The sequence below is a fragment of the Neovison vison genome, chromosome 3 (genome assembly GCF_020171115.1).
Source record: "Neovison vison isolate M4711 chromosome 3, ASM_NN_V1, whole genome shotgun sequence".
NCBI classification, from domain to species: domain Eukaryota; kingdom Metazoa; phylum Chordata; class Mammalia; order Carnivora; family Mustelidae; genus Neogale; species Neogale vison.
In genome coordinates, this window is record NC_058093.1 from 103807343 (window position 1) to 103832873 (window position 25531).

The 25531-nt window shown below is 41.6% G+C and overlaps 1 protein-coding gene across 6 annotated transcripts in view; it reads right to left on the minus strand.

The window, feature by feature from the left end:
- Positions 1-25531, minus strand: part of C3H2orf76 (chromosome 3 C2orf76 homolog) — a 63300-nt gene that overhangs the window by 27521 nt on the left and 10248 nt on the right. For 4 of the 6 annotated variants that reach the window (XM_044242610.1, XM_044242611.1, XM_044242614.1 and 1 more), the window contains exon 2: positions 4967-5111. In XM_044242610.1, coding sequence (XP_044098545.1) covers positions 4967-5099 — 133 coding nt within the window. In that variant the 5' untranslated portion in view covers positions 5100-5111. Of the gene's footprint in view, positions 1-4966; positions 5112-8310; positions 8340-20554; positions 20631-25531 lie in introns of those variants that run through there. The other 2 variants (XM_044242613.1, XM_044242615.1) reach the window with 2 other exon arrangements.

Sequence of the window (25531 nt, forward strand, 5' to 3'; positions counted from 1 at the left end):
ACACGACGAGCCTGAAGCATCTTACAGCACCAGAAAGTGAGACAGTACTCAGCAGACACACAGAGAAGGCACACATCAAAGGGGCACAGAAGACAACTGAAAGTCCCCAAAGGCCAGAGCCAGAAGAGCTTGCACAACCAAATGACATCTCCCCTGCAGAATAATTCCAAATAAATGATGTAGATATTCCTCCCTAAAGAAGGGGGAACAATTACCGAACTGTATGCTTACAATGAATACAATCCATAAGTTGATTTAGGGAGAAAAAAAAAGAAAGAAAGAAGGGGGAACAGAACTATCCACTCATGAACTGCGTGTGAGCTCTACACAGTGACTGCCTTCTAAAGAGCATGAGGAGAGAGAAGGCTAGCTCTCCAGTGGAGAAACCTAACACTGCCACAGTCAGGGGAGCTAACAGCAGTGATCACCATCACATAGAAAGTACATGTCCCCAATATGAGGAGATAAAACTGACACTTCACCTTCATGGCTTTCCTCCCCAAAACCCATAACCCCAGGTTAATCACGAGAAATGTAGCAGGCAAATTCCACTAGAGGGCTGTCCTCCAAAAGGCTTGACCAGTGCTCCTCAAAACTGAAAGCCATCAAGCGGGGAAGAGATCTGAGGAACCCACAGGACCCCGGGGGAATCTAGGGAGACGTGACAGCTAAACATAGTGTGGAATCCTAGAAGAGATTCTGGAACAGAATAAAGATACAAGGTAAAAACTACAGAAACCAGAAGAAACCATGGACTTTAGTTAATGATGCCTCACTATTTGCTCATTTCGTTGCAATAGGAGTAGCAGACTAAGGTAAGACATTAGTAACAGTGGAAAGTGTGGACAGGAGGGAGCATCAGAAACAAGGAAACAAAGAAACTAACTCTTCTAGTATTCACCCAATGGAACAGCTGCTTTACAGATTAACATACCACCAGGAGTAAGGAGGGACAGGAAGTGGTTCCAAACTAGAAGGTCTGGCAAATCCTCTACAGCCTTTTTCTGTTTCATGGGTGGACTGATTTTACATTCAGAATCAAGACCTAAAGGACTACAAAATATTTAAATGCTTCCAAATCAAAGAATAATTAAAATGTCTTATATTATCTAGGTAATTGGTTTGTACACTATTCTGAATCTAGAAAATTAGTCATCTCTGTAAGACGGTATACACAGTATGTCTGTGATCAGATTATGTAAATAACACCCATTCCCCGTAGGTTAATAATGGGTTTTATTTTATTATATTTACATGCCTATACATAATCTTATATATTTCTATTTATACTTATAGATGTATTTATACTTATTATAAATATTTATACAACTTAAGATTTTAATAGCATGATGTTGAGAAACTGATTCTCAGTAAGTATGAATCCAGTTTAACCAAAGTTCCTTTGCTGAGGGAGAAACAGATAATAATGAGAGGAAACTAGCTAGATTAAGGATGGCAAAAGGTGAACAGTTAGAAAGGCAAGAAGGCATCTAAAACCTCCCCGCCCCCCAACCCAAAGATGATTCATCACAATGGTCATTTCTGGCTGTATGCAAAATTCACTAGGTCACAGGGTTCTAGCTTTCAGGGTTCAAAACCCTAGAGCAAGAGGAACTCAATGCAAAGATTCTTGACACTGAGTGAACCCATTTACTTTAGAGACCCCACTTTGCTAGTCAGGCAATAGAACAGAAGAGAGGCAACTTAGTGTGGTGTGTAGAATACATATGCTTCTGGAGAGGAGGGAGTGGGGGGGATGGGGCAACTGGCTGATGGGCATTAAGGAGGCTGCATGATGGGATGAGCACTGGGTGTTTTATGCAACCGATGAATTACTGAACCCTACAACTGAAACTAATGAGGTACTATGTGCTGGCTAATTGAATCTAAATTTTAAGAAAAGAGTACATATGCTAAGTGAAATCAGTCCAGAGAAAGACAAATACCATATGATTTCCGGCATATGTGGAATTTAAGAAACAAATGAACCTAGGGGAAGAGAAGGAAAAATAAAATAAGATAAAAACAGAGAGGGAGATAAACCATAAGAGACTACTAACTATAGGAAACAAAGAGTTGCTGAACGGAAGGTGGGTGATGGGCATAAAGGAGGACACTTGACGGAATGAGCACTGGGTGTTATATGCAAAGGATGAATCACTAAATTCTACCCCGAAACTAATAATACTCTAAATATTAATTAACTGGATTTAAAATTTAAAAAAATTTTTAAAGAGAACATGTTGTACAGTTAAACTGCCTGGGTTGGATTGCACCTTTGCCTTTTATCTGCCATGTAACCTCAGGCAAATTTCTTAACTTCCCTGCTCCTTAGTTTCTTCACCTATAAATAAAATGGGATAAAATGGTTCTTACTTTAGAAGAATGAAATAAGGGGCATGTGGACGGTTCAGTTCAGCTTCAGCTCAGGTCATGATCCCAGAGTCTTGGGATCAAGTCCCACATTGGGCTCCCTGCTCAATGGGGAGTCTCTTTCTCCCTCTCCCTCTAATACTTCCCTTATTTGTGTTCTTGCATTCTCCCTCTGTCTCTCTCAAATAAATAAATAAAATCTGGGGGGAAAAAAAAAGATGAAGTAAGATCATCTAGTTTAAGTTCTCAGCACAGTACCAGGCACACAGTAACATCTGCTGCTATTATTACTTTAAAAATTCCCCAGAAATAAACCCTTTGTTATGTACAAAATTATAAAAGGTAGATATGTGGCCCACCAACCTTTCAGAGAAGTTCCATAGTGCTTCAGTCAGATAGGCCCGGGCACAGAGTCCATATCTCAAAAAAGCCCGTATCCCAAAAGTTCACCTCTTAGTCAGTGGGACACATTTCCTACATGTGTAACTTTAAAAAGCAGCAGTAATTTTATTACTAACACGGGTGAAAGATCTGGGCAGGCAGGGCTGAGCATCTAGCTGTGATCTATACCACTGCTCTGATGGGGAAGGCACCTATGGTACCTGGGAACAGAAGAACATAGTGACTGGGGGTGGGGAGAGGGGATGGTGAGGGGGAAATGTGGGTACATCTTCCCCTGCCCCTGCAGTAGCCTAAAGGTTACACCCCATTCTCAAGGGCTTTGAGAAGAACTTATCCTGCACTGTACCAAGAACATCATAGCACATTCTATGACATACCAAGAAACACTGTAATCCACAATATGCATAATGATTTCAAATTAAGAAATAGAGGGATTTGTTTTTGTTTTGAAATCCAAATATGCTGCCAGTGTTATCTTTTCAAAAGCAAGACACTCTGTAATTGGCAATATCTTAGTACCAACTCTCAATTCCTCCCTAACAATTAAGAACACGATATATGCTCCATATGTCAGCCTACAGTTACTTTAAGGAGTAATTATGTTCTCCTTATGACATCTTTTATAGTCACTACAGGAGTGACTATAGTCACTAAAGGAGACTGACTGGTCTGTCTTCTCTATAGGTCGCCTACCTTGCCTACTCCCTACTTAGGTAATACTGAGCAGTAAAACTGCCCAAAGTTGGAATTCCATGTCCGATTTTTGCAACTTTTCTGTGTCTAAAATTATGTCAAAGAAAAAAAAATTAAGATGGGTATAAAGCAATACATTTGTCAAAACTCATGGAACTATAATCTGTACTCCATACGTAAATTACTCTTCGGGCGCCTGGGTGGCTCAGTGGGTTAAGCCGCTGCCTTCGGCTCAGGTCATGATCTCAGGGTCCTGGGATCGAGTCCCGCATCGGGCTCTCTGCTCGGCAGGGAGCCTGCTTCCTCCTCTCTCTCTCTGCCTGCCTCTCTGCCTACTTGTGATCTGTCTCTGTCAAATAAATAAATAAAATCTTTAAAAAAAAAATTACTCTTCAATTAAAATAATAAAAGCTCATTCTAGATGTTTTATCAAATGCTGATGACTGGAACACTTCAATAATTGAGAACAGGGGTTAGAAACCCATTGAGGTCCTATCAAAATCCTTCACTTGGGATACCCTGTGGCTCAGTCTGTTAAGCATCGGCTTTTGGCTTAGGTCATGATCCCTGGCTCCTGAGATCAAATCCCATGTGAGGCTCCCTGCTCAGCGGGAAGCCTGCCTCTCCCACTGCCTGCTGCTCCCCCTACTTGTGTGCCTGCACACTCTCTCTCTCTCTCTCTCTCTCTCTCTCCCCCCACCCCAGTCCCCGACAAATAAATAAATAAAATCTTTGGGGAGGGGAAAAAAAGACTTCACTCACTTTATGCCTTTTGAATTTTAAGCTCGAAATGATAAAATAGCACCAGTTGGTCTGGTTGTGATCTCAATGACCAACAGCCCTAATGATTTTCTGGCTGTACAGAGGTCTGCCACCTTCCTACCTTGCCCTGTAAGGCCCTCTGTGTGCTCAGCCAGGTCACACAATTAGCCACATTGCATTTCCTTGTTAATCTACCTCCAAATACAAAAACTCATTATAAGAAAACCTAGATCTTAATTGTTTTTAATTTAAAAAAAAAAAAAAAAAAAGGTGGGTGCCTGGGTGGCTCTGATGGTTAAGCATCTGCCTTAGGCTGAGGTCACAATCCCAGAGTCCAGGGATCAAGTCCCACATCGGGTTGCCTGCTCAGTGCAGGGTGGGTGGGGGGGCTACTTCTCCCTCTGTCCCTTTCCCCATGTTCGTGCTCTCCCTCTCACACTCTCAAATAAATACAATCTTAATAAATGGATAAATAATAAATAATTTAAAAATCAAAAAAGGAGAAAAAAAGGGAGAAACCAAACATGAGGGCAATTCCTGAGGTGGGCACACACAGGCTAAATGAGCCTCAGGAAGGTACTTCCTGCTGACGCCAAGGAACAGAATAGGAGCTGACCTCGTCCCTGGCTTAAAACCTAGATTAATATCTTCCAAAGTATTTTTAAAAGATTACCATCTATGTAATAGCTATTTTTTCAAAATTCTAATGAAGCAAAATGACTAAGACATCTCATACCTTGCTTTAGAAATACTATGAATTCCTTTGTAGTTTGGTCCAAATCAACTCCGTGATATACTAAAGGCTTGAAATTGCGATGCTCAAATGAACGAATGAGGCGAACTGTAACGGTCACGTCTTTGGAAGCCATGTGGAGCTATTCCTGTGGCAAGGGACATGAGAACACTCTAAATAACATCAATTCACAATTATCTACAAGCTTGCTTTTCCATTATGAACTCCAGGGCACGCAGCCATCTCTCCCTCATCGTACAGTTAGTGACAGTCCCCAAACCCAGGCCAGATCTCGGGCACCCACAAGGGTCCCAAGGTTACTCCCACCTACCCACTGTGACCCACGACAGCTTTGTCACAGTCGCTAATGTCCTGAATGACACAAAAGGATAAATCTCTCTCCCTCTTCCTCTGTCCCTCCCTTCCCCTCTTAAAAACAAAAAACAATGCAGCGAGGATTCAAGCATCAATTTAATTCCCAAGTTCATGCTCTCATATACTATCAGAAAATCATGCCACATTATTTCCTCCAAAAAAAATCTGCAAAGTTGTCAATGTTCTAAAGATACAACCATGGTATATTTCTATCTAGTAGGAACTACTTCATGGTACTTCCAACTTTACATATAATTTTCTGCCATAATATACAATTACACCAGGAAAAAATACCTGTAATACTACTACACATAAGAAAGGATGTCAAACCTCACTAGTAATGAGAGGAATTCAAGATAATGAGACCTATCACTCACCAAACTAACAAAATAAGAATAAGTCTAATAATACCTAGTGTTATCAAGGAAGCATATAGAGCAATGAGAATTTAATCAAGAAAAGTGGGCATCCCCAACAGTAATCTTTTGATCCAGTAATTTCAGTCAAAGGCACCCTAGGGAATCTGTGAAATAGGTGCACAAGAAGAACACTGTTGGGACGCCTGGGTGGCTCAGTTGGTTGGACGACTGCCTTCGGCTCAGGGCGTGATCCTGGAGTCCCGGGATCGAGTCCCGCATCGGGCTCCCAGCTCCATGGGGAGTCTGCTTCGCTCTCTGACCTTCTCCTCGCTCGTGCTCTCTCTCACTGTCTCTCTCTCTCTCAAATAAATAAATAAAATCTTTAAAAAAAAAAAAAAAAAAAAAAAAGAAGAACACTGTTTATTAACTGCAAAGACTGGAAACACTTCCATCAACAGAAAAGATAAGGAAATTTTTTTATGGCATACAGTGGGAGAATACAAGCAGCAAAAATGAATAGACCTATGCATCAGCATAAATGAATCTCAAAAATATTATGGCAAATGAAAAAAAAGCAAGTTGCAGAAGAGTCAGGGTTAGCCCCACCACTTATACTAAAGTTCAAAAGCAGCTTCTATGACCTTTAAAAGGAGGTAATTGTTATTCCTGAGGCAAAGGAAGGATTATGCAATTAGAAGCACATGGGACAATTATATTGGTAGGATTTCGTATCTTAAGCAGGATGTTAGGTACATGGATAGTGTGTTACTCTTTATGCCTTTTAGGGTGTCTGGACTATTTAATAATATACACAAACAAGCCATACCAATTTGGCCTAGAAAGGGTCTCTCTATCATAGAATGCTTAAACAAATATTTTACTAAAGTTGAGAGAATATATAGCTCATTATATGTGAAAAGCAAAGATTCAAGCTGTTTTAACACAAAAATTTGTAATTGTAATTTGTATTGTTTATATTTAAATGAATGGTTCTTAATGAACTTAGTTATTTTTCCCCCCTCTAAAACAAGGTAAGGGCTCACCTTATAATCTTGCTAAGTACTTAATGACCTCAAATTAACAACTGGAATGGATACTTCCAATATTAGTGATGACACTATTACTTCTTAAATTTGGATTACGATGCTCCCCCAAAATTCTAATCCTAGAATCTATCTAGTAATAGCAGCTCAGCAGACACTTACATAAGTATAATGTAAGATATACTGAAATATTTGATAAAGCATACTTCTTGAAAAAGGGATACTGCACAGGATTTTTGTGAAAGACTTCAGAACAGTATTACAGGTTTGCTAATATCATGACCACTTCTTCTTCCTGACACAGTGCTCCCACAACAACAAAGAAGTCCTCCAACGCACACGCACACACATCCAGGCACACCTGTTATGAAGCCCTGTTGCATAGTCCTGGTCCCCAAAGAGTTCAGACATGGCCAGATCTACCTAGAAATCAACTACACCTGTGTGTGGCAACACACAGTTGGATCTCACGTAACAGACTCTTAATGAATAGAAGCTGCCTTTAGCAATAGTCAACTTGGGATAAAACAAGTTTGGGCATAAGGGCAGCTCACGGAGGCAGAAGATCCCAGATTCCCAGGTGCAATAAATAAATCATGTAAATGGTCTAAGGAGTCTGGGCAGACTAGCACATGCACGCCTTATGAAACCTGTATAATTAGAGGTCTGTTCCTTCCACTTAATAAAAAGCTGACCAAATGTCATACTCAAATAGTTGAAATTTTGAATTTGCATTAATCTCTAATTTTGGCCAGCAATGCATTGTCATCTTCATTAGAAATTTGTTATAATTTGTACTCAGTCACTGAAGAATAACAGCTACAGGAGGCAACCATTATCTGATTTGTCTTAAGGACTACAGGAATCACAGCTTGTAGAGGTGCCTGGGTGGCTCGGTCTGTTAAGGGTCTGCTTTTGGCTCAGGTCATGATCCCAGAGTCCTGAAACCCAGCCCTGCATGGAGCGGGGGGGTGGCAGTTTCTCTTTCTGCCCCTCTTCCTTTGCCCTTCCTGCCAACCTGTATCCCCCCACTCCCACTCCCGCTCAATCTCTCTTACACTCTTTCTCTCTCAAATAAATAAATAAAAATTAAAAAAAAAAAAAAAGGAATTACAGCTTGTTAGTTCAGGGAGGCAGGCATACTGAAGAGAGTTTTGAACGCTCATACTACAGATTATGAAATGTGGTATTTCCCCAGAGGTTCAACCTACTTAAAAAAAAAAAAAAATCTGGTGAAATTTAAAAGGCATCCCACCGAAGCAATAGAGAATTCAAAACCAATAAAAACTTTGGAATAAATTAATTAAAAAAATTTAAGGACAGACAAGAATTTTAATAAATGAAATGACCATGTTGTTAACTATGAAGGCTCAAAGTGGTAAAGAAATCAACTCTCACATTCTTCGCTAAGTTGAATACAATCTAGGCAGTCACCTCTGGGAAAACAGTATAGTTTCAGTTGGTCAGAAGAAGAATTTCTAAACACCCTTGTTTTTTTTCTTTTAACATAGTAATGAGCAAATTTTCTTAGAATTGGACAACAGGAAAAGGTTGTCATTAAGTACAGTACCCTAGGGTTGCAAACTTCCTGGTTAGAACTATAGAATCTCGGACTGAGGAGGAGTCAAGATGGCGGAGAAGTAGCAGGCTGAGACTGCCTCAGCTAGCAGGAGATCAGCTGGGGAGCTTATCTGAAGATTGCGGACACCTGCGAATCCATCGGCAGGTCGAGGAGAGGAGGAGCGGCAATTCTGGAAGCGGAAGAGCGGCCACTTCCTGAAGGGTGGGACTGGCAGAGAAGTGAATCCAAAGCGACTGGAAGATAGACCCCGGGGGGGAGGGGCCGGCTCCCGGCAAGCGGCGGAGCAACGGAGCACAAAATCAGGACTTTTGAAGGTCTGTTCCCCTGAGGGACATCGCTCCGGAGGCTAAACCGGGGTGAAGCCCACACGGGGTCGGCGTGACCTCAGGTCCTGCGGGGTCACAGAAGGATCGGGGGTGTCCGAGTGTCGCAGAGCTTGCGGATATTGGAACGGGAAAGCCGGCTGCAGAGACAGAGCCGACAGTAAGCTCGCAGCTTGGAGTTGCCTTGAACCGGTCGCAAGCTCGGTGAGCTCGGAGCGCGGCCGGAGGTTGGGCAGACGCGAGTTACTGGGAGCTGTTCGCTGAGGGCGCACAGGGGAGCGGGGCCCTGGGGTCTCGGCTCCTCCGGGCCGGAGACCAGGAGGCCGCCATTTGTATTCCCGTCCTCCGGAACTCTACGGAAAGCGCTCAGGGAACAAAAGCTCCTGAAAGCAAAGCCGAGCAGATCACTCAGCCCGGCCCCTGGTAAGGGCGGTGTAATTCCGCTTGGGGCAAAGACACTTGAGAATCACTACACCAGGCCCCTCCCCCAGAAGATCAACAAGAAATCCAGGCAAGACCATGTTCACCTACCAAGGACTGCAGTTTCAATACCAAGGAGAGAGCAGCAGAATTCCAGAGGAGGAGAAAACAAACCATGGAACTCATGGCTTTCTGCCTGTGATTTTTCAGTCTTGCAGTTAATTTAATTTTTTTCTTTTTCATTTTTTTTCTCTTCTTCTGCTAAAATTTTTTATAACTTTTACCCTTTTCTCTTTTAACGTTTTTTAACTAGATTATCTAATATATATTTTTTTCTTTTTTATACTTTTGTTTGTTCATTTTCTTTTTTTTAAATTCTTTTTCTTTTTTTTCTTTCTTTCTTTTTGAACCTTTTTTTATCCCCAAATCAGAGGAGATCCTAATCTCTTCAATCTTTTTTTTCTTAATTCTTTTTTAAATTCTTGATTGAATTTTTAATTCAATCTCTTTTTTTTTATTCTTTTTTTCTTTTTTTTCTTTCTTTCTTTTTGAACCTCTTTTTGTCCCCAGGTCAGAGGAGATCCCGATCAGAAGAGATTGGGAGATCCCAATCAGGGGAGATCCCAATCAGAGGAGATCCCTCACCCAATCGTGAGGGGGGAGAAATCCCCCCTCACGATTTGGGATCTCTTCTGATTTGGTTAAAGCATATTTTCCTGGGATTGTTGCCACCCTTTTAGTATTTTACTTGCTCCTTCATATACTCTTGGCTGGACAAAATGACAAGGCGGAAAAATTCACAACAAAAAAAAGAACAAGAGGCAGTACCGAAGGCTAGGGACCTGATCAGTGCAGACACTGGTAATATGTCAGATCTAGAGTTCAAAATGACAATTCTCAAGGTTATAGCCGGGCTTGAAAAAGGCATGGAAGATATTAGAGAAACCCTCTCCAGAGATATAAAAGCCCTTTCTGGAGAAATAAAAGAACTAAAATCTAACCAAGTTGAAATCAAAAAAGCTATTAATGGGGTTCAATCAAAAATGGAGGCTCTCACTGCTAGGATAAATGAGGCAGAAGAAAGAATTAGCGATATAGAAGACCAAATGACAGAGAATAAAGAGGCTGAGCAAAAGAGGGACAAACAGCTACTGGACCATGAGGGGAGAATTCGAGACATAAGTGACACCATAAGACGAAACAACATTAGAATAATTGGGATTCCAGAAGAAGAAGAAAGAGAGAGGGGAGCAGAAGGTATACTGGAGAGAATTATTGGGGAGAATTTCCCCAATATGGCAAAGGGAACGAGTATCAAAATTCAGGAGGTTCAGAGAACGCCCCTCAAAATCAATGGGAATGGGCCCACACCCCGTCACCTGATGGTAAAATTTACAAGCCTTAGTGACAAGGAGAAAATCCTGAAAGCAGCCCGGGAAAAGAAGTCTGTAACATACAATGGTAAAAGTATTAGATTGGCAGCTGACTTATCCACAGAGACCTGGCAGGCCAGAAAGAGCTGGCGTGACATTTTCAGAGCACTAAACGAGAAAAACATGCAGCCAAGAATACTATATCCAGCTAGGCTATCATTGAAAATGGAAGGAGAGATTGAAAGCTTCCAGGACAAACAAAAACTGAAAGAATTTGCAAACACCAAACCAGCTCTACAGGAAATGCTGAAGGGGGTCCTCTGAGCAAAGAGAGAGCCTACAGGTGGTAGATCAGAAAGGAACAGAGACAATATACAGTAACAGTCACCTTACAGGCAATACAATGGCACTAAAATCATATCTCTCAATAGTTACCCTGAATGTTAATGGGCTAAATGCCCCAATCAAAAGACACAGGGTATCAGAATGGATAAAAAAACAAAACCCATCTATATGTTGCCTCCAAGAAACTCATTTTAAACCCGAAGACACCTCCAGACTTAAATTGAGGGGGTGGAAAAGAATTTACCATGCTAATGGACATCAGAAAAAAGCAGGAGCGGCAATCCTTATATCAGATCAATTAGATTTTAAGCCAAAGACTATAATAGGAGATGAGGAAGGACACTATATCATACTCAAAGGGTCTGTCCAACAAGAAGATCTAACAATTTTAAATATCTGTGCCCCCAACGTGGGCGCAGCCAACTATATAAACCAATTAATAACAAAATCAAAGAAACACATCAACAATAATACAATAATAGTAGGGGACTTTAACACTCCCCTCACTGAAATGGACAGATCATCCAAGCAAAAGATCAACAGGGAAATAAAGGCCTTAAATGATACACTGGATGAGATGGACATCACAGATATATTCAGAACATTTCATCCCAAAGCAACAGAATACACATTCTTCTCTAGTGCACATGGAACATTCTCCAGAATAGATCACATCCTCGGTCCTAAATCAAGACTCAACCGGTATCAAAAGATTGGGATCATTCCCTGCATATTTAGAGACCACAATGCTCTGAAGCTAGAACTCAACCACAAGAGGAAGTTTGGAAAGAACACAAATACATGGAGACTAAACAGCATCCTTCTAAAGAATGAATGGGTCAACCGGGAAATTAAAGAAGAATTGAAAAAAATCATGGAAACAAATGATAATGAAAATACAACGGTTCAAAATCCGTGGGACACAACAAAGGCAGTCCTGAGAGGAAAATATATAGCGGTACAAGCTTTTCTCAAGAAACAAGAAAGGTCTCAGGTACACAACCTAACCCTACACCTAAAGGAGCTGGAGAAAGAACAAGAAAGAAACCCTAAGCCCAGCAGGAGAAGAGAAATCATAAAGATCAGAGCAGAAATCAATGAAATAGAAACCAAAAAAACAATAGAACAAATCAACCAAACTAGGAGCTGGTTCTTTGAAAGAATTAATAAAATTGATAAACCCCTGGCCAGACTTATCAAAAAGAAAAGAGAAAGGACCCAAATAAATAAAATCATGAATGAAAGAAGAGAGATCACAACTAACACCAAAGAAATACAAACTATTATAAGAACATACTATGAGCAACTCTACGCCAACAAATTTGACAATCTGGAAGAAATGGATGCATTCCTAGAAACATATAAACTACCAAAATTGAACCAGGAAGAAATAGAAAGCCTGAACAGACCCATAACCAGTAAGGAGATTGAAACAGTCATTAAAAATCTCCAAACAAACAAAAGCCCAGGGCCAGATGGCTTCCCGGGGGAATTCTACCAAACATTTAAAGAGGAACTAATTCCTATTCTCCTGAAACTGTTCCAAAAAATAGAAATGGAAGGAAAACTCCCAAACTCATTTTATGAGGCCAGCATCACCTTGATCCCAAAACCAGACAAGGATCCCATCAAAAAAGAGAGCTATAGACCAATATCCTTGATGAACACAGATGCAAAAATTCTCACCAAAATACTAGCCAATAGGATTCAACAGTACATTAAAAGGATTATTCACCACGACCAAGTGGGATTTATTCCAGGGCTGCAAGGTTGGTTCAACATCCGCAAATCAGTCAATGTGATACAACACATCAATAAAAGAAAGAACAAGAACCATATGATACTCTCAATAGATGCTGAAAAAGCATTTGACAAAGTACAGCATCCCTTCCTGATCAAAACCCTTCAAAGTGTAGGGATAGAGGGCACATACCTCAATATCATCAAAGCCATCTATGAAAAACCCACTGCAAATATCATTCTCAATGGAGAAAAACTGAAAGCTTTTCCACTAAGGTCAGGAACACGGCAGGGATGTCCATTATCACCACTGCTATTCAACATAGTACTAGAAGTCCTAGCCTCAGCAATCAGACAACAAAAGGATATTAAAGGCATCCAAATCGGCAAAGAAGAAGTCAAATTATCACTCTTCGCAGATGATATGATACTCTATGTGGAAAACCCAAAAGACTCCACTCCAAAACTGCTAGAACTTATACAGGAATTCAGTAAAGTGTCAGGATATAAGATCAATGCACAGAAATCAGTTGCACTTCTCTACACCAACAACAAGACAGAAGAAAGAGAAATTAAGGAGTCAATCCCATTTACAATTGCACCCCAAACCATAAGATACCTAGGAATAAACCTAACCAAAGAGGCTAAGAATCTATACTCAGAAAATTATAAAGTACTCATGAAAGAAATTGAGGAAGACACAAAGAAATGGAAAAATGTTCCATGCTCCTGGATTGGAAGAATAAATATTGTGAAAATGTCTATGCTACCTAAAGCAATCTACACATTTAATGCAATTCCTATCAAAGTACCATCCATCTTTTTCAAAGAAATGGAACAAATAATTTTAAAATTTATATGGAACCAGAAAAGACCTCGAATAGCCAAAGGGATATTGAAAAACAAAGCCAAAGTTGGTGGCATCACAATTCCGGACTTCAAGCTTTATTACAAAGCTGTCATCATCAAGACAGCATGGTACTGGCACAAAAACAGACACATAGACCAATGGAACAGAATAGAGAGCCCAGAAATAGACCCTCAACTCTATGGTCAACTAATCTTCGACAAAGCAGGAAAGAATGTCCAATGGAAAAAAGACAGCCTCCTCAATAAATGGTGTTGGGAAAATTGGACAGCCACGTGCAGAAAAATGAAACTGGACCATTTCCTTACACCACACACAAAAATAGATTCAAAATGGATTAAGGACCTCAATGTGAGAAAGGAATCCATCAAAATCCTTGAGGAGAACACAGGCAGCAACCTCTTCGACCTCAGCCGCAGCAACATCTTCCTAGGAACATCGCCAAAGGCAAGGAAAGCAAGGGCAAAAATGAACTTTTGGGATTTCATCAAAATCAAAAGCTTTTGCACAGCAAAGGAAACAGTTAACAAAACCAAAAGACAACTGACAGAATGGGAGAAGATATTTGCAAACGACATATCAGATAAAGGACTAGTGTCCAAAATCTATAAAGAACTTAACAAACTCAACACCCAAAGAACAAATAATCCAATCAAGAAATGGGCAGAGGACATGAACAGACGTTTCTGCCAAGAAGACATCCAGATGGCCAACAGACATATGAAAAAGTGCTCCATATCACTCGGCATCAGGGAAATACAAATCAAAACCACAATGAGATATCACCTCACACCAGTCAGAATGGCTAAAATCAACAAGTCAGGAAATGACAGATGCTGGCGAGGATGCGGAGAAAGGGGCACCCTCCTACACTGTTGGTGGGAATGCAAGCTGGTGCAACCACTCTGGAAAACAGCATGGAGATTCCTCAAAATGTTGAAAATAGAACTGCCCTATGACCCAGCAATTGCACTACTGGGAATTTACCCTAAAGATACAAACGTAGTGATCCAAAGGGGCATGTGCACCCGAATGTTTATAGCAGCAATGTCCACAATAGCCAAACTATGGAAAGAACCTAGATGTCCATCAACAGATGAATGGATCAAGAAGATGTGGTATATATACACAATGGAATACTATGCAGCCATCAAAAGAAATGAAATCTTGCCATTTGCGACAACATGGATGGAACTAGAGCGTATCATGCTTAGTGAAATAAGTCAAGCGGAGAAAGACAACTATCATATGATCTACCTGATATGAGGGAGTGGTGATGCAACATGGGGGCTTAAGTGGGTAGGAGAAGAATCCATGAAACAAGATGGGATAGGGAGGGAGACAAACCATAAGTGACTCTTAATCTCACAAAACAAACTGTGGGTTGCTGGGGGGGGGGGGGTTGGGAGAAGGAGGGAAGGTTATGGACATTGGGGAGGGTATGTGCTTTTGGGTAAATTGGAAGGGGAGATGAACCATGAGAGACTATGGACTCTGAAAAACAGTCTGAGGGGTTTGAAGTGGCAGGGGGGTGGGAGGTTGGGGTACCAGGTGGTGGGTATTATAGAGGGCACAGCTTGCATGGAGCACTGGGTGTGGTGAAAAAATAATGAATACTGTTTTTCTGAAAATAAATAAATTGGAAAAAAAAAAAAAAAGAAATCAACTCTCCCCTACATTCATCTAGAACCTGAATAAAATCTCAGTCAAAATATAAAAGGGTGCCTTGGGAGACCTATCACAAATACTTCTAAAATCTAGCTGGAAGAATAAATTTGTGAGCTTAGTCAGCAAAGTTATTAAAAAAAAAAGGCAGCATCAATTTTTAAAACACATTATTAAGCAATAATCAGACATAAAATAGTATACATGAATAAGCTGGTATGATTCATATATTCACAAAAGTCAGTAATAAAAATTTTAAAGGACAATTAAGCTGTTGTAATTCAAGCAGTGATAATAAAGCACGAAAAACTGGCAAATCAGTGGAACACAACAGAAAACTCAGAAATAGACTCAAGATTAGAGATCTGAGTATAAAAGTGGTGTTTGACATTAGTGGGGAAAAGACAGTTTATTTAATAAATGGCATTGGGAAAAAATGGTCAGATATTCAGAGAAGAGTAATATTAGGTCCTTACCTCAGCCCTTATACAAAAATCAATCATACATGGCACAAATATTTACATTTAACTGTAAAATCACAGAGAGGCACCAGAAAAGGGGGCACATATTTTTATAATCTCAAGGTAAGAAAGGCCTTCCTAAGTGAATAAAAATCAGCAACCATCCAGAAAAAGGCTGAAAGGCATAACAACAGAAATATGTAAGAAAAGACCAATACCTTAGTAGAAACATGGGTAAAGGTAATCGGGTATCTTTGGGGGCACTTGGGTGGCCCAGGGTCCTGGTATCAAGCCCCATGTGGGCTCCCTGCTTCTCCCTCTCCCACTTCCTCTCACTCTGCATATTTGTGTTCTATCTAAATAAATAAATAAAATCTTAAAAAAAAAAAAAAGGAGGTCAGCACCCAACTTCAGACTAGAAAATTCTGCTCAATAAATGACTTGATTTCTTTTCTTTTCTTTTTTTCTGTCAGAGAGAGTGAGAGAGAGAGAGAAAGCATAAGCAGGAGGAACAGCAGGCAGAGGGAGAAGCAGGCTCCCTGCTAAGCAAGGAGCCTGACGCAGGACTCAATCCCAGAACCCTGGGATCATGACCTGAGCTGTAAGCAGATGTTTAACGGAGTGAGCCACTCAGGCAGGCATCCCTGACTTGGTTTCTTCAATAAATAACTAACACAAGAAATAAAGAAGGAGAAGAAGATTAGAAATTAAAAGAGACTTAAAGAGATCAACCCATGCAACATTTTAGATGGATTCTGATATGCATTAATGTTTTTATTGTGAGAAATTTTAAATATATAAAAAAAGAATGATGATGATATAAGGAATTAATGTTCTCTTTATTTGATATTATTGTGTTTTTGAGCTCTTATCTTAAGAGTAAGGTAATAAATAGGTGAAACGGTATGAATGATTTGCTTTCAAATACCCTGGCAGAAGAAAAAGCAGTATGAGAAAGTAGATTAAAGGAAAGAATGGCAGAACATTGTTAAGTGCTCAAGCTGGATATATGTGGGAACTTGCCATACTATCCTATTTTTTTTAATATGTTTAAAATTTCTCACAATAAAATCATTTTAAGAAAAGTGCACAAAGTCATACATTCAAGGAACTTTTCACTGAAATGCTTCTAATACTTAACAAAAATTAGAATCTGTCTAGATGCCCATCAACGAAGATCTGCTCAGGTAAACTCTGTCACACAGTTACCATAAGACAAAATCCCTGCAGTCACTAAAGGGAAATACAGATCCACGGACACTACTTTGAAAGACGGCTATGACACACCAGTGAACGAAAACACAAGCTAGAAAACCACAGGTAGGCAATATTTCCATAAGCACACAGAGACATCCAGAGCGGCATTTACCAAAATGTTAACAGTGCCTATCTCTGAATGGTAGAAATGTAAGAAACTTCTCGGTTTTATGCACTTCTAATATCGCTTGATGTTTTCATAATGATTATGTACTTTTCAGTTAAGCTGTTTCACTGTACATGTGTGCTTCCCTGGTGTGATTTGCATGGACAAAAAGTGTTTGTTTGTTTTTTTTAAAGATTTATTTATTTATTTGACAGATCACAAGTAGGCAGAGAGGCAGGCAGAGAGAGAGGAGCAAGCAGGCTCCCTGCTGAGCAGAGAGCCCAATATGGGGCTTGATCCCAGTACCCTGGGATCATGATCTGAGCCAAAAGCAGAGGCTTTAACCCACTGAGCCACCCAGGCGCCCCGACAAAAAGTTATTTTTCAAAACTAAGCCATTTCCAGGGCATCTGGGTGGCTCAGCTGGTTAAGCATCTGCCTTCAGCTCAGGTCATGAACGAAGAGTCCCGGGATCCAGTTCCACATCAGACTCCCTATTCCGTGGGGAGTATGCTTCTCCCTCTGACCCTCCACCCTCTCGTGCTTTCTCTCTCTGTCTCTCTTCCTCTCTCAGATAAATAAATAAATAAAATCTTTAAAAAATAAAATAAAATAAAATAAAACCAACCCATTTCCTTTTAAGAAGAGGTACCAGGACAAAATTAAACATTACAGAATTTATCAATGCTGTTAAGGATGGAGAGGGTGAGAAATTTGGTGATGCATCTGACATGCAGTTAAGGAATACCAATAAATCTCAAATGCATGCAGCAGTCAGAGGTCCCAGAAGTAGGTCACACACCCAGGACGGGTCTGGTCTTGTCTAAGATGGCACAGAAGCCCTCCACTGCCAGCCCCTCCCTCCGCTCTGATGCTCTGTCACCACCACCACCCACCTTCCAGCAGCCAAGACAGCACAAGTCTCCAATACATACCACATTGTTTCCAAGCCTCGGCCATACCCTTCTGCCCCCAGCTTACCCCACCCCACACCCCCGCTGTCCTACGCTCCTTTGCACCACCACACAGGCAGCCTTCAAAACTCAGTCGGGACCTCCTGCTCCAGGACACCCTTGCTGTCAGCTCCTCCTCTGCCCCAGGCTCAGCGACCAGCCCCTCTGGTTGCCCACAGCACCTAGCTGTGCCACAAGAAGACAGCTGTTGAAGGGGTCTGGCCTATCAGCTCCTTAAGAGAAAGAATGCTCTGCGGCTTATTTGGGACACCTAGCAACAGGTATGGCCTAAGGCACACCAGAGCCCTCAGCAATGTCAGCAGAGCCGAGTGCAGCTAACAGGCTGGGGAAAACCTTCATCCTTGCCTGCAGTCACAGTACCTCGGTCTATGAGCTTTTCCACTGCCCATGAGAATACTTGAGATCTTAGCATTCTGAGCCACCCAGGCTTCCTAAGAGTCTGCTTTTGACTCATATCATGATCCCAGAGTCCTGAGGTCGAGTCCCACTTTGGGCTCCCTGCTCAGTGGGGAGTCTGCTTCTCCCTCTGCCCCTTCCCCCCAACCCTTCCCCCGGCTTGTGCAGGCAAATGATTTCTCTCACAACAATAAATCTTTTTATTTATACGTTTAAAAAGATTTTATTTCTTTATTTAACAGAGACACACACACAGTGAGAGAGAGACAGCACAAGCAGGGGGAGTGGGAGAGGGAGAAGCAGACTCTCTGCTGAGCAGGGAGGCCAATGCAGGGCTCGATCCCAGGACCCTGGGATCATGACCTGAGCTGAAGGCAGATGCCCAACGACTGAGCCATGCAGGCGCCCCTACAAAAATAAATCTTTTTTAAAAAGAAAAAAATATTTGAGACCGTAAAGAAAAGGTTTATTGCTTCAGAATATGAAAATTTTGAAAAATCAAAATTAACACTTAATCAAATACCTATACCATATAACATTTCAACGGCAACTCAGCTCTATTCATAATTATATGTTAAGTTTAATATACAATATGGGTGTATTTAATATGATGGAGGGTGGGGATTTGAAAAGGAACAGTGTAGATGAGTGAGAGGTGTAAAAGAGAGGGAGAGAAAGTGACACTGCCTAGGGGTTAGGAAGGTCTCTAAACCTCCCTGCCTAAAAAAAACCTGTTCTGGCTGATACTCATCCAGCTAGTTTGGGATAATGAAGAAGCCACACAGCCAAAACAAACTCAACTCTTGAAAACAAAGAAACACAAAATCTGTGTAGGAAAGCCCTCACAGGGAGCTCCCAGGTCCCTGACAGGTAACCAGTGCTTCATCAGAACCAAGAATGGATACCACCCAGCAGCCTCCCCTCCTGGAGGAGAACTCCCTGGTCCTTACAGGACAGGTTGGAGCTGTTTTTTTTTGTTTTTGTTTTTGTTTTTTATGGCCCAGGCTCCAGCAGCATGGATGGCTGAGGTGGAAATTCAGCATGGAATGGTCAGGGAAAGCCAAGTCAAGCTGCAGGCCAGCTTCCTTACCAACTGTGCTCATTCCAAGTTGGCACCTCTCCTCATTGCAAAATTCTGAGTTGAAGGACTGTCAATCAGGTGGCACAGGTTCCCGAGGTGAAAAAAATCGAGCACAGTATGTAAAGGCTCCGAGCCCACCACGATGACAAGTACAAAACAGGCATACTCACAGAACACTTACTTGAAGACATCAGACTGATCTCCATCAGCCCAAAGAAAATAAATGAAACAACGAACTGCAGCCAATTCTGATTATTCGCAGTAAATAAGATCTATTCAGTGGTCGTGAACACTGAATTAGTGAATAGCGAACCACTGCTCCTGCAGAAATACAGGTTCTCATGAGTCTCTGATATATCTGGTCACAATATTTTCATCAACTGATCAATGCATAACCTTGTTTTATGTGTGTTTATGTTTGAAGATGCCTTATTTTATATATTATTCATCTCTTATTAACATTCAACTCAACAGCCAACAGCACTATAACTCAGGTCTGGGAAAAAAGTTTTATCTAAGGCGCGTATTTTTCTCCTTCAGGCACATCACAGCCTTCCTGGGCACTTCGTCACTCCAGGTAGGATCCATTTTAAATAGTGAGATTGCCAACAAAAAGCACAAAAATGTGAAAAGCATGGCACTATACAGAGTGTAAACCAGAAACTTGTTTACAGTATGAGAGCTAAGACAAGCAGGTCCCCTGGTTTGACCTCAGCTGGGAATGCTGGGAACTCAAACTTTTCACTGTTCTGCACATTTCAGCCAAAAAAGTAGTCTGAGTCTTCCTTTCAGGGCTACAAATAAATTTTAGTAGTAGGTGAATTCACAAAGAATGTGCAAATAAGGAAGACCGACTTTATCAACCCAAAAAAAGGACATGTGCCTTTGAAAGCATTAGAAGAAAGCATGCTCTTGACCTTTTTGTAAGAGAATGGAATCCAAAATGAGTTAAGTATTAGAAGCTGTAAGAGTACGAAAGCACTCAACATTCAAGCAGTTAACATGGAGAATATTCTATAACCACCAGAAAGAAGAGGCACTGGATGACCTTCCTTCCTGCAACACGGAGGTTTCTGAGATAGGACATGAATTTTAACAGACTCCTAGGGTAAATCATTTTGGAAAAAACTAAAAATCTTTGTAAAGTTGTATCTCCTTCCTCAATGTAAATATTATAAAACCAAAACTGCCATATAACAAGTTGGCTTCAGTGTTTGTCTTACCAGTATGGGGCCCCAGCTGGTTCAGTCGGCAGAGCAGGTGACTCCTGATCTCAGGGTTTTAAGTTCCAGCTCCACGCTGGGTGTAGAGATTATTTAAAAGTAAAATTAAAAAGTTTGTGTTGCCCACACGAAAAAGGTACAACTTCCAAAGTACTGTTCTAACCAAATACAAAAAATATAAATGTAAAAAAAAAAAAAGAAAGAAAGAAACAAAAGAAAAGAATATAAATGTATATTGTATATTGCACCAAATGCCTAGTTTTCCTCTAGAGCTAGGAACTAAAAGTCCATTTGTCTTCCTTTTGAAACAAATCAATAAAAAGAGGGTAAGAAATTCAGTTTATTGTTCCTTTATGTGAGGAAACTAAAGTGGTACAGACAATCAGGTATAAAAGTAGAATAAAGAAGGAATTCTGCTAAGATGACAGTCACTGAAATGCAAATGATTCCAAAATTGCACCTTACTGATTGTGGAGTAAATAATCATATGTATTGCTAAATATCATCTAAATAGGTCATTTTACCAAAAAAAAGTTAAGACCAGGGAAGGAAAAGATTAAAACCATTATTTTTATTTCTCTTAAAAATACTGAGCACCTGGCATCCTGCTAAGTAGGTCAACGATAAATGTCCACCTTTTAAAGAGAACTCAACCTTGGCCAATTACTAACTTTACATTTCTATATAACTAAAGTTCTTAAGAATAAATTTATGAAATTCGTAAATTAAATCACATCACATTGAAGATTATGACTAAAAGTGAAAAGTTAATTTAATCTCCTCTGACCTACCTGAAAAGCATTTTTTATGTTTTTTTAACTCTTAGAGGCAGAACAAAATTTTATTCTAAAAACAGATCTCGGGGGCACCTGGGTGGCTTAGTTTGTTAAGCATCTGCCTTTGGCTCAGGTCATGATCCCGGAGTCCCAGGATGGAGTCCCACATCAGGCTACCTGCTCAGTGGGGAGTCTGCTCCTCCCTCTGACCCTCCCCCCTCTTGTGCTCTATCTCTCTCCCTCAAATAAATGAAATCTTAAGAAAAAATTAAGTTAAAAAAAATAAAAATAGATCTCAGTGACAATGAAATAGTAAAAGCTGGTCATTATAATACAAATGGGGAAAAATGAACAGGAATTTGCTTTAAATTTTTTCAAAAGAATAATTTTTAAAATATGAAATTACATATACATTTATAAACTAAGACCATGTGAGGATTAAATAAACATTTGAAATCCCCTTTGCCTTTTTCTAAGTGTTCAGTTGTATAATTCAAATCAAATCACTATTAGAAAATTCAGGGGGCGCCTGGGTGGCTCAGTCAGTTAAGTGTCCACCTTCAGCTCAAGTCGTGATCCCAGGGTCTTGGAATTGAGTCCTGCATCAGGCTCCCTGCTCAGTGGAGAGCCTGCTTCTCCCTCTCCCCTCCTACTCTCCCGATTATGCTCTCTCACTCCGTCAAGTCAATAAACAATATCTTAAAAAAAGAAAAGGAAAATTCAGTTTACGCATCTTTCATGGACATAAAACTTTTGAGAAAGTTGTTTTCAATCTATTAACTTATGAGTGATTTTAAAATCTTTAACCTCAACCTTTTCTTAAATAGGTTAAGAAAAACAGTTTTCCACCTTAGATGTTCACATAGCACAATACATACAAAGTAAATATTAGAATATTAGCTAAATCTAACAGCTACCAAATGCTTCTCAGTGTTGTACTTCATTGCATAATGCCATTAGCAGCTGCCCTTTCCTGAGGAAGGGTCATAAGCAATTCTAATCAACAAACTGTCGAATGCTGTTCACTCTCAGTATATTACCCCCTGAAAAATCAATAACTATAATTCCACAGACGTGACTTTGTGACCCTCAAGTTGGGGCAAATACACAAAATCACAATTTGTGTTCTCTGCTCAAGGCAAGGAAGACCCAGAGAACTGACTCATCCTGGACAGTTGAGTTTTCCAAAGGGGTGAGACACTAAACTCTTTCGAAAGAATACTTCACATGCTTTCCTTCTTGAACAAGATGTACAGAATATAAATTCTAGTTTTCTTGATTCACAATCATCGGTAAGAATGTTAATCCTTGTGTGCTGAGAGGTGAGTCTTCACAGATCTCTCACACATCTGCATCTCTTATGAGGAACTGGCTGCTTTGGCTCTGAACTTTCTGTGCATGGGAGTGTGTCTAGCAAACAGTCTAGAAACACAGAGATATCCTCTTCCTCTCCCTCCAGAGGAGAAGGTTGTCCAGTATAATAAAAGTTGTGTCTCCCTCCGGGCTAAGGTTGGGCAGATTTGTTCATAGCACTTTATAAGAGATTAGGACTACCCGAACTCAGGGCTCTCCAGCCTGACTCAAACCCACTGCGTGGACAGCATCCTTCTGAGACCTTCTCACTGTCCCCATGGGATCTGTGAGGCAAGAGCACGGACAAAAACATGCAAATACTGCTGCTGGCCATGTTGTATAGAGACAATCCTTTGTTTCTGACCCAGAGTGCCTTGTCTTCTGCCGGTGTCTGGCAAACTGTGACGGGCTGACTGTCAGCTTTCAAATAGGGTAAAATCTCAGGTTCTTCACAGTTCTTGGCAGCTGTTGCTGACAAGAATGGATGCTGCCACAGACATAGCTATTTGGACCAGGCAAAAGTCTCATGGGCTTAGGGGCTGTAAGAAGATCCCCTGAGATCTGGTAGCAAATGCTCTTGTCCAAGCGGCAGGTATGGAGGAGAAAGGGATAATTAACTTCTAGGGGGTGAGCAGCAAAGGGCAGGATTGAAAGGAGCTGTCCAGTGGTGCTTTGGCTAGCAGTCAGTCAGTCACTCCCCCCAGCGATGCTGCATATCGCCCACCTCTCTGATGAGAGGCGACGTGGCTGTAGCTGTTGAACACCAAAGGAGTCCCCAGAGCCGAAACAAGTGAGGTCAGCAATGAGGATCTAGAGACTGGGTGACTGAAAAGTTCACTAAGTTGAGCCACGAATAGCCACCAGGCCACTTGGAACTAAAAGTGGGCCTTGCTGATTGGCACAGAGCTGCTCTCCTGCTATGTATTTCCAACCCCTCCCCTCGCCCTCTACCGTGACATCTGTTTTAAGGAGGAGGAGGATTATGGATAGGCTGGGATCTCCCTGTCCCTAAGAGAGACCAAAGGCCTTATGCACCCAAGAGTGCTGGGGAACTTCCGGGAGGGGAGGGGCTCAAACTTTCATGGCTTTGTGGACACAGGCACCCAGGTACCATCCTACCTGGTCCTGTGCTGGAAGGAAGTACTCAGATTCAGCCCACGGAGTTTGGACAGGATTCATAATGGGAAAGAGACTAACATGACCCAGTGGATCGGGGCCCTTCAGGCCAATTCAAAGTACTGTCATTCTTCCGTATGAATGGTAATGTTACATTTGCTTACACTTTCCTATATGCGGTACCTGAGGGGATTCTCCCCAATCGGGAAGAGCTACAGGTAGAGAAATGCCACTGCAACAAGCTCCCCTGCCTCTCCTCCCTGTGATAAACCAAAAACGCACACAGTCCCTCTGCTCAGTGGGCAGAACTCAAGTCCATTCCCACAGCCCTGGCTAATGTTCCCACAGATGGAGCTTGCGTTTTTACTGACATTTGAGCTGTCACCAAGGGCCTAGTGGTTTGATCTGCCTCTTGTAAAACCATCCATGGGCTGTGAACTGTGACAACTCTCAGCTGCTGGCTGAACCACCGGGGCAACTCCCCTAGATGCCCACACAAGGGCCTGTTCTCTGATGACCAGCCACTGCTGGAGCCCACACCACCCAGATCTACCACGGACGCCGTCTTGGTCTGTCCTCAGGCATGGGCACAACAAGAACTCTACGTCCAAGCAGGGCCTCCGCCAGACTTGGGACTCCAGCCAGAAGCTGAAGCGTTGGTCCCACAGTGAGGGAGGCCACACGGCACACAATGCTGCCCTGACCCACTCCCAGCAGATGTACAACATTCAACCTCTGACTTCCTCTCGGGATGCCACTCTCCCAATGGCAGTTTTTCCCAGGTTTGGGTGTTAATATTCCAAATCACCTGACTCCAGTCATGCCACTGTGACCCTTGAAATGAGTCCGCGCCATGTGTTTGGTATTCCACCCTATTTGCAGGCTGACCATGGTTCAACATTTATCACCAATGCCAAGGAACAATGGGCTAAAAGTCAAGGTAGTCCATAAACTTTCCCCTCCTCCACCATCCATAGCTATCTGGCATCATGACACAGTGAAAAAACCTCCTGAAAAACAACTCTGAGATTTCTCCATCTACCGCACAACCTCCAGGAGCACGTACGGTGGCGCAGCCATCTGCTCCGAACGTGGCTGCCCCCAGAAAAGGACCTTCCTCTCGCAGCCATTTCCCAGTAATAACCTGAACAAACAGGACTGGGCAGGGGAGAGTGGTTTATACAGACCAATGTGAAATCCTGGGATTCCACCCTGACCATTACTTATAATGCTTCTCTCTTTCCTCTACAGAATCCCCCCACCAGCCGAATTGCTACACCCTCCATGTGACAAGGAGCTAAAAGGGGCTTGGGGGATTTGAATTCTGGATTCTCTTGTTGAATGGACCAGGTCCTAGATTGCAAGCATAATGATCATGCAAACACACTGCAGGCCAAAGTGGGGGACATAATAGGTCTCTGTGAGTTTTACAAAAATTCCCTTCAGCAGGGGGTGGAGCCCAGCTGGCTCAGTTGGTGGAGTGTGCAACTCTTGATCCTGGGGTCATGAGTTTGAGCCCCATGTTGGGGGTGGGGGGCTTAAAATCTTAAAAAAAAAAAAAATCCCTTCAAGGAATAGGAGCTGATCAGAAAAAAAGGTAAAGTTATAGCACTAGAATGAGAAACACAGATTTTTGTCTGGGTGGAGGGAGGGAAACAAACTTAATATCTAGGACATGTCCGTAGAGAACAAATTCTACCACAGGAGATGCGGGTGGGGGGGGTCGCTCATT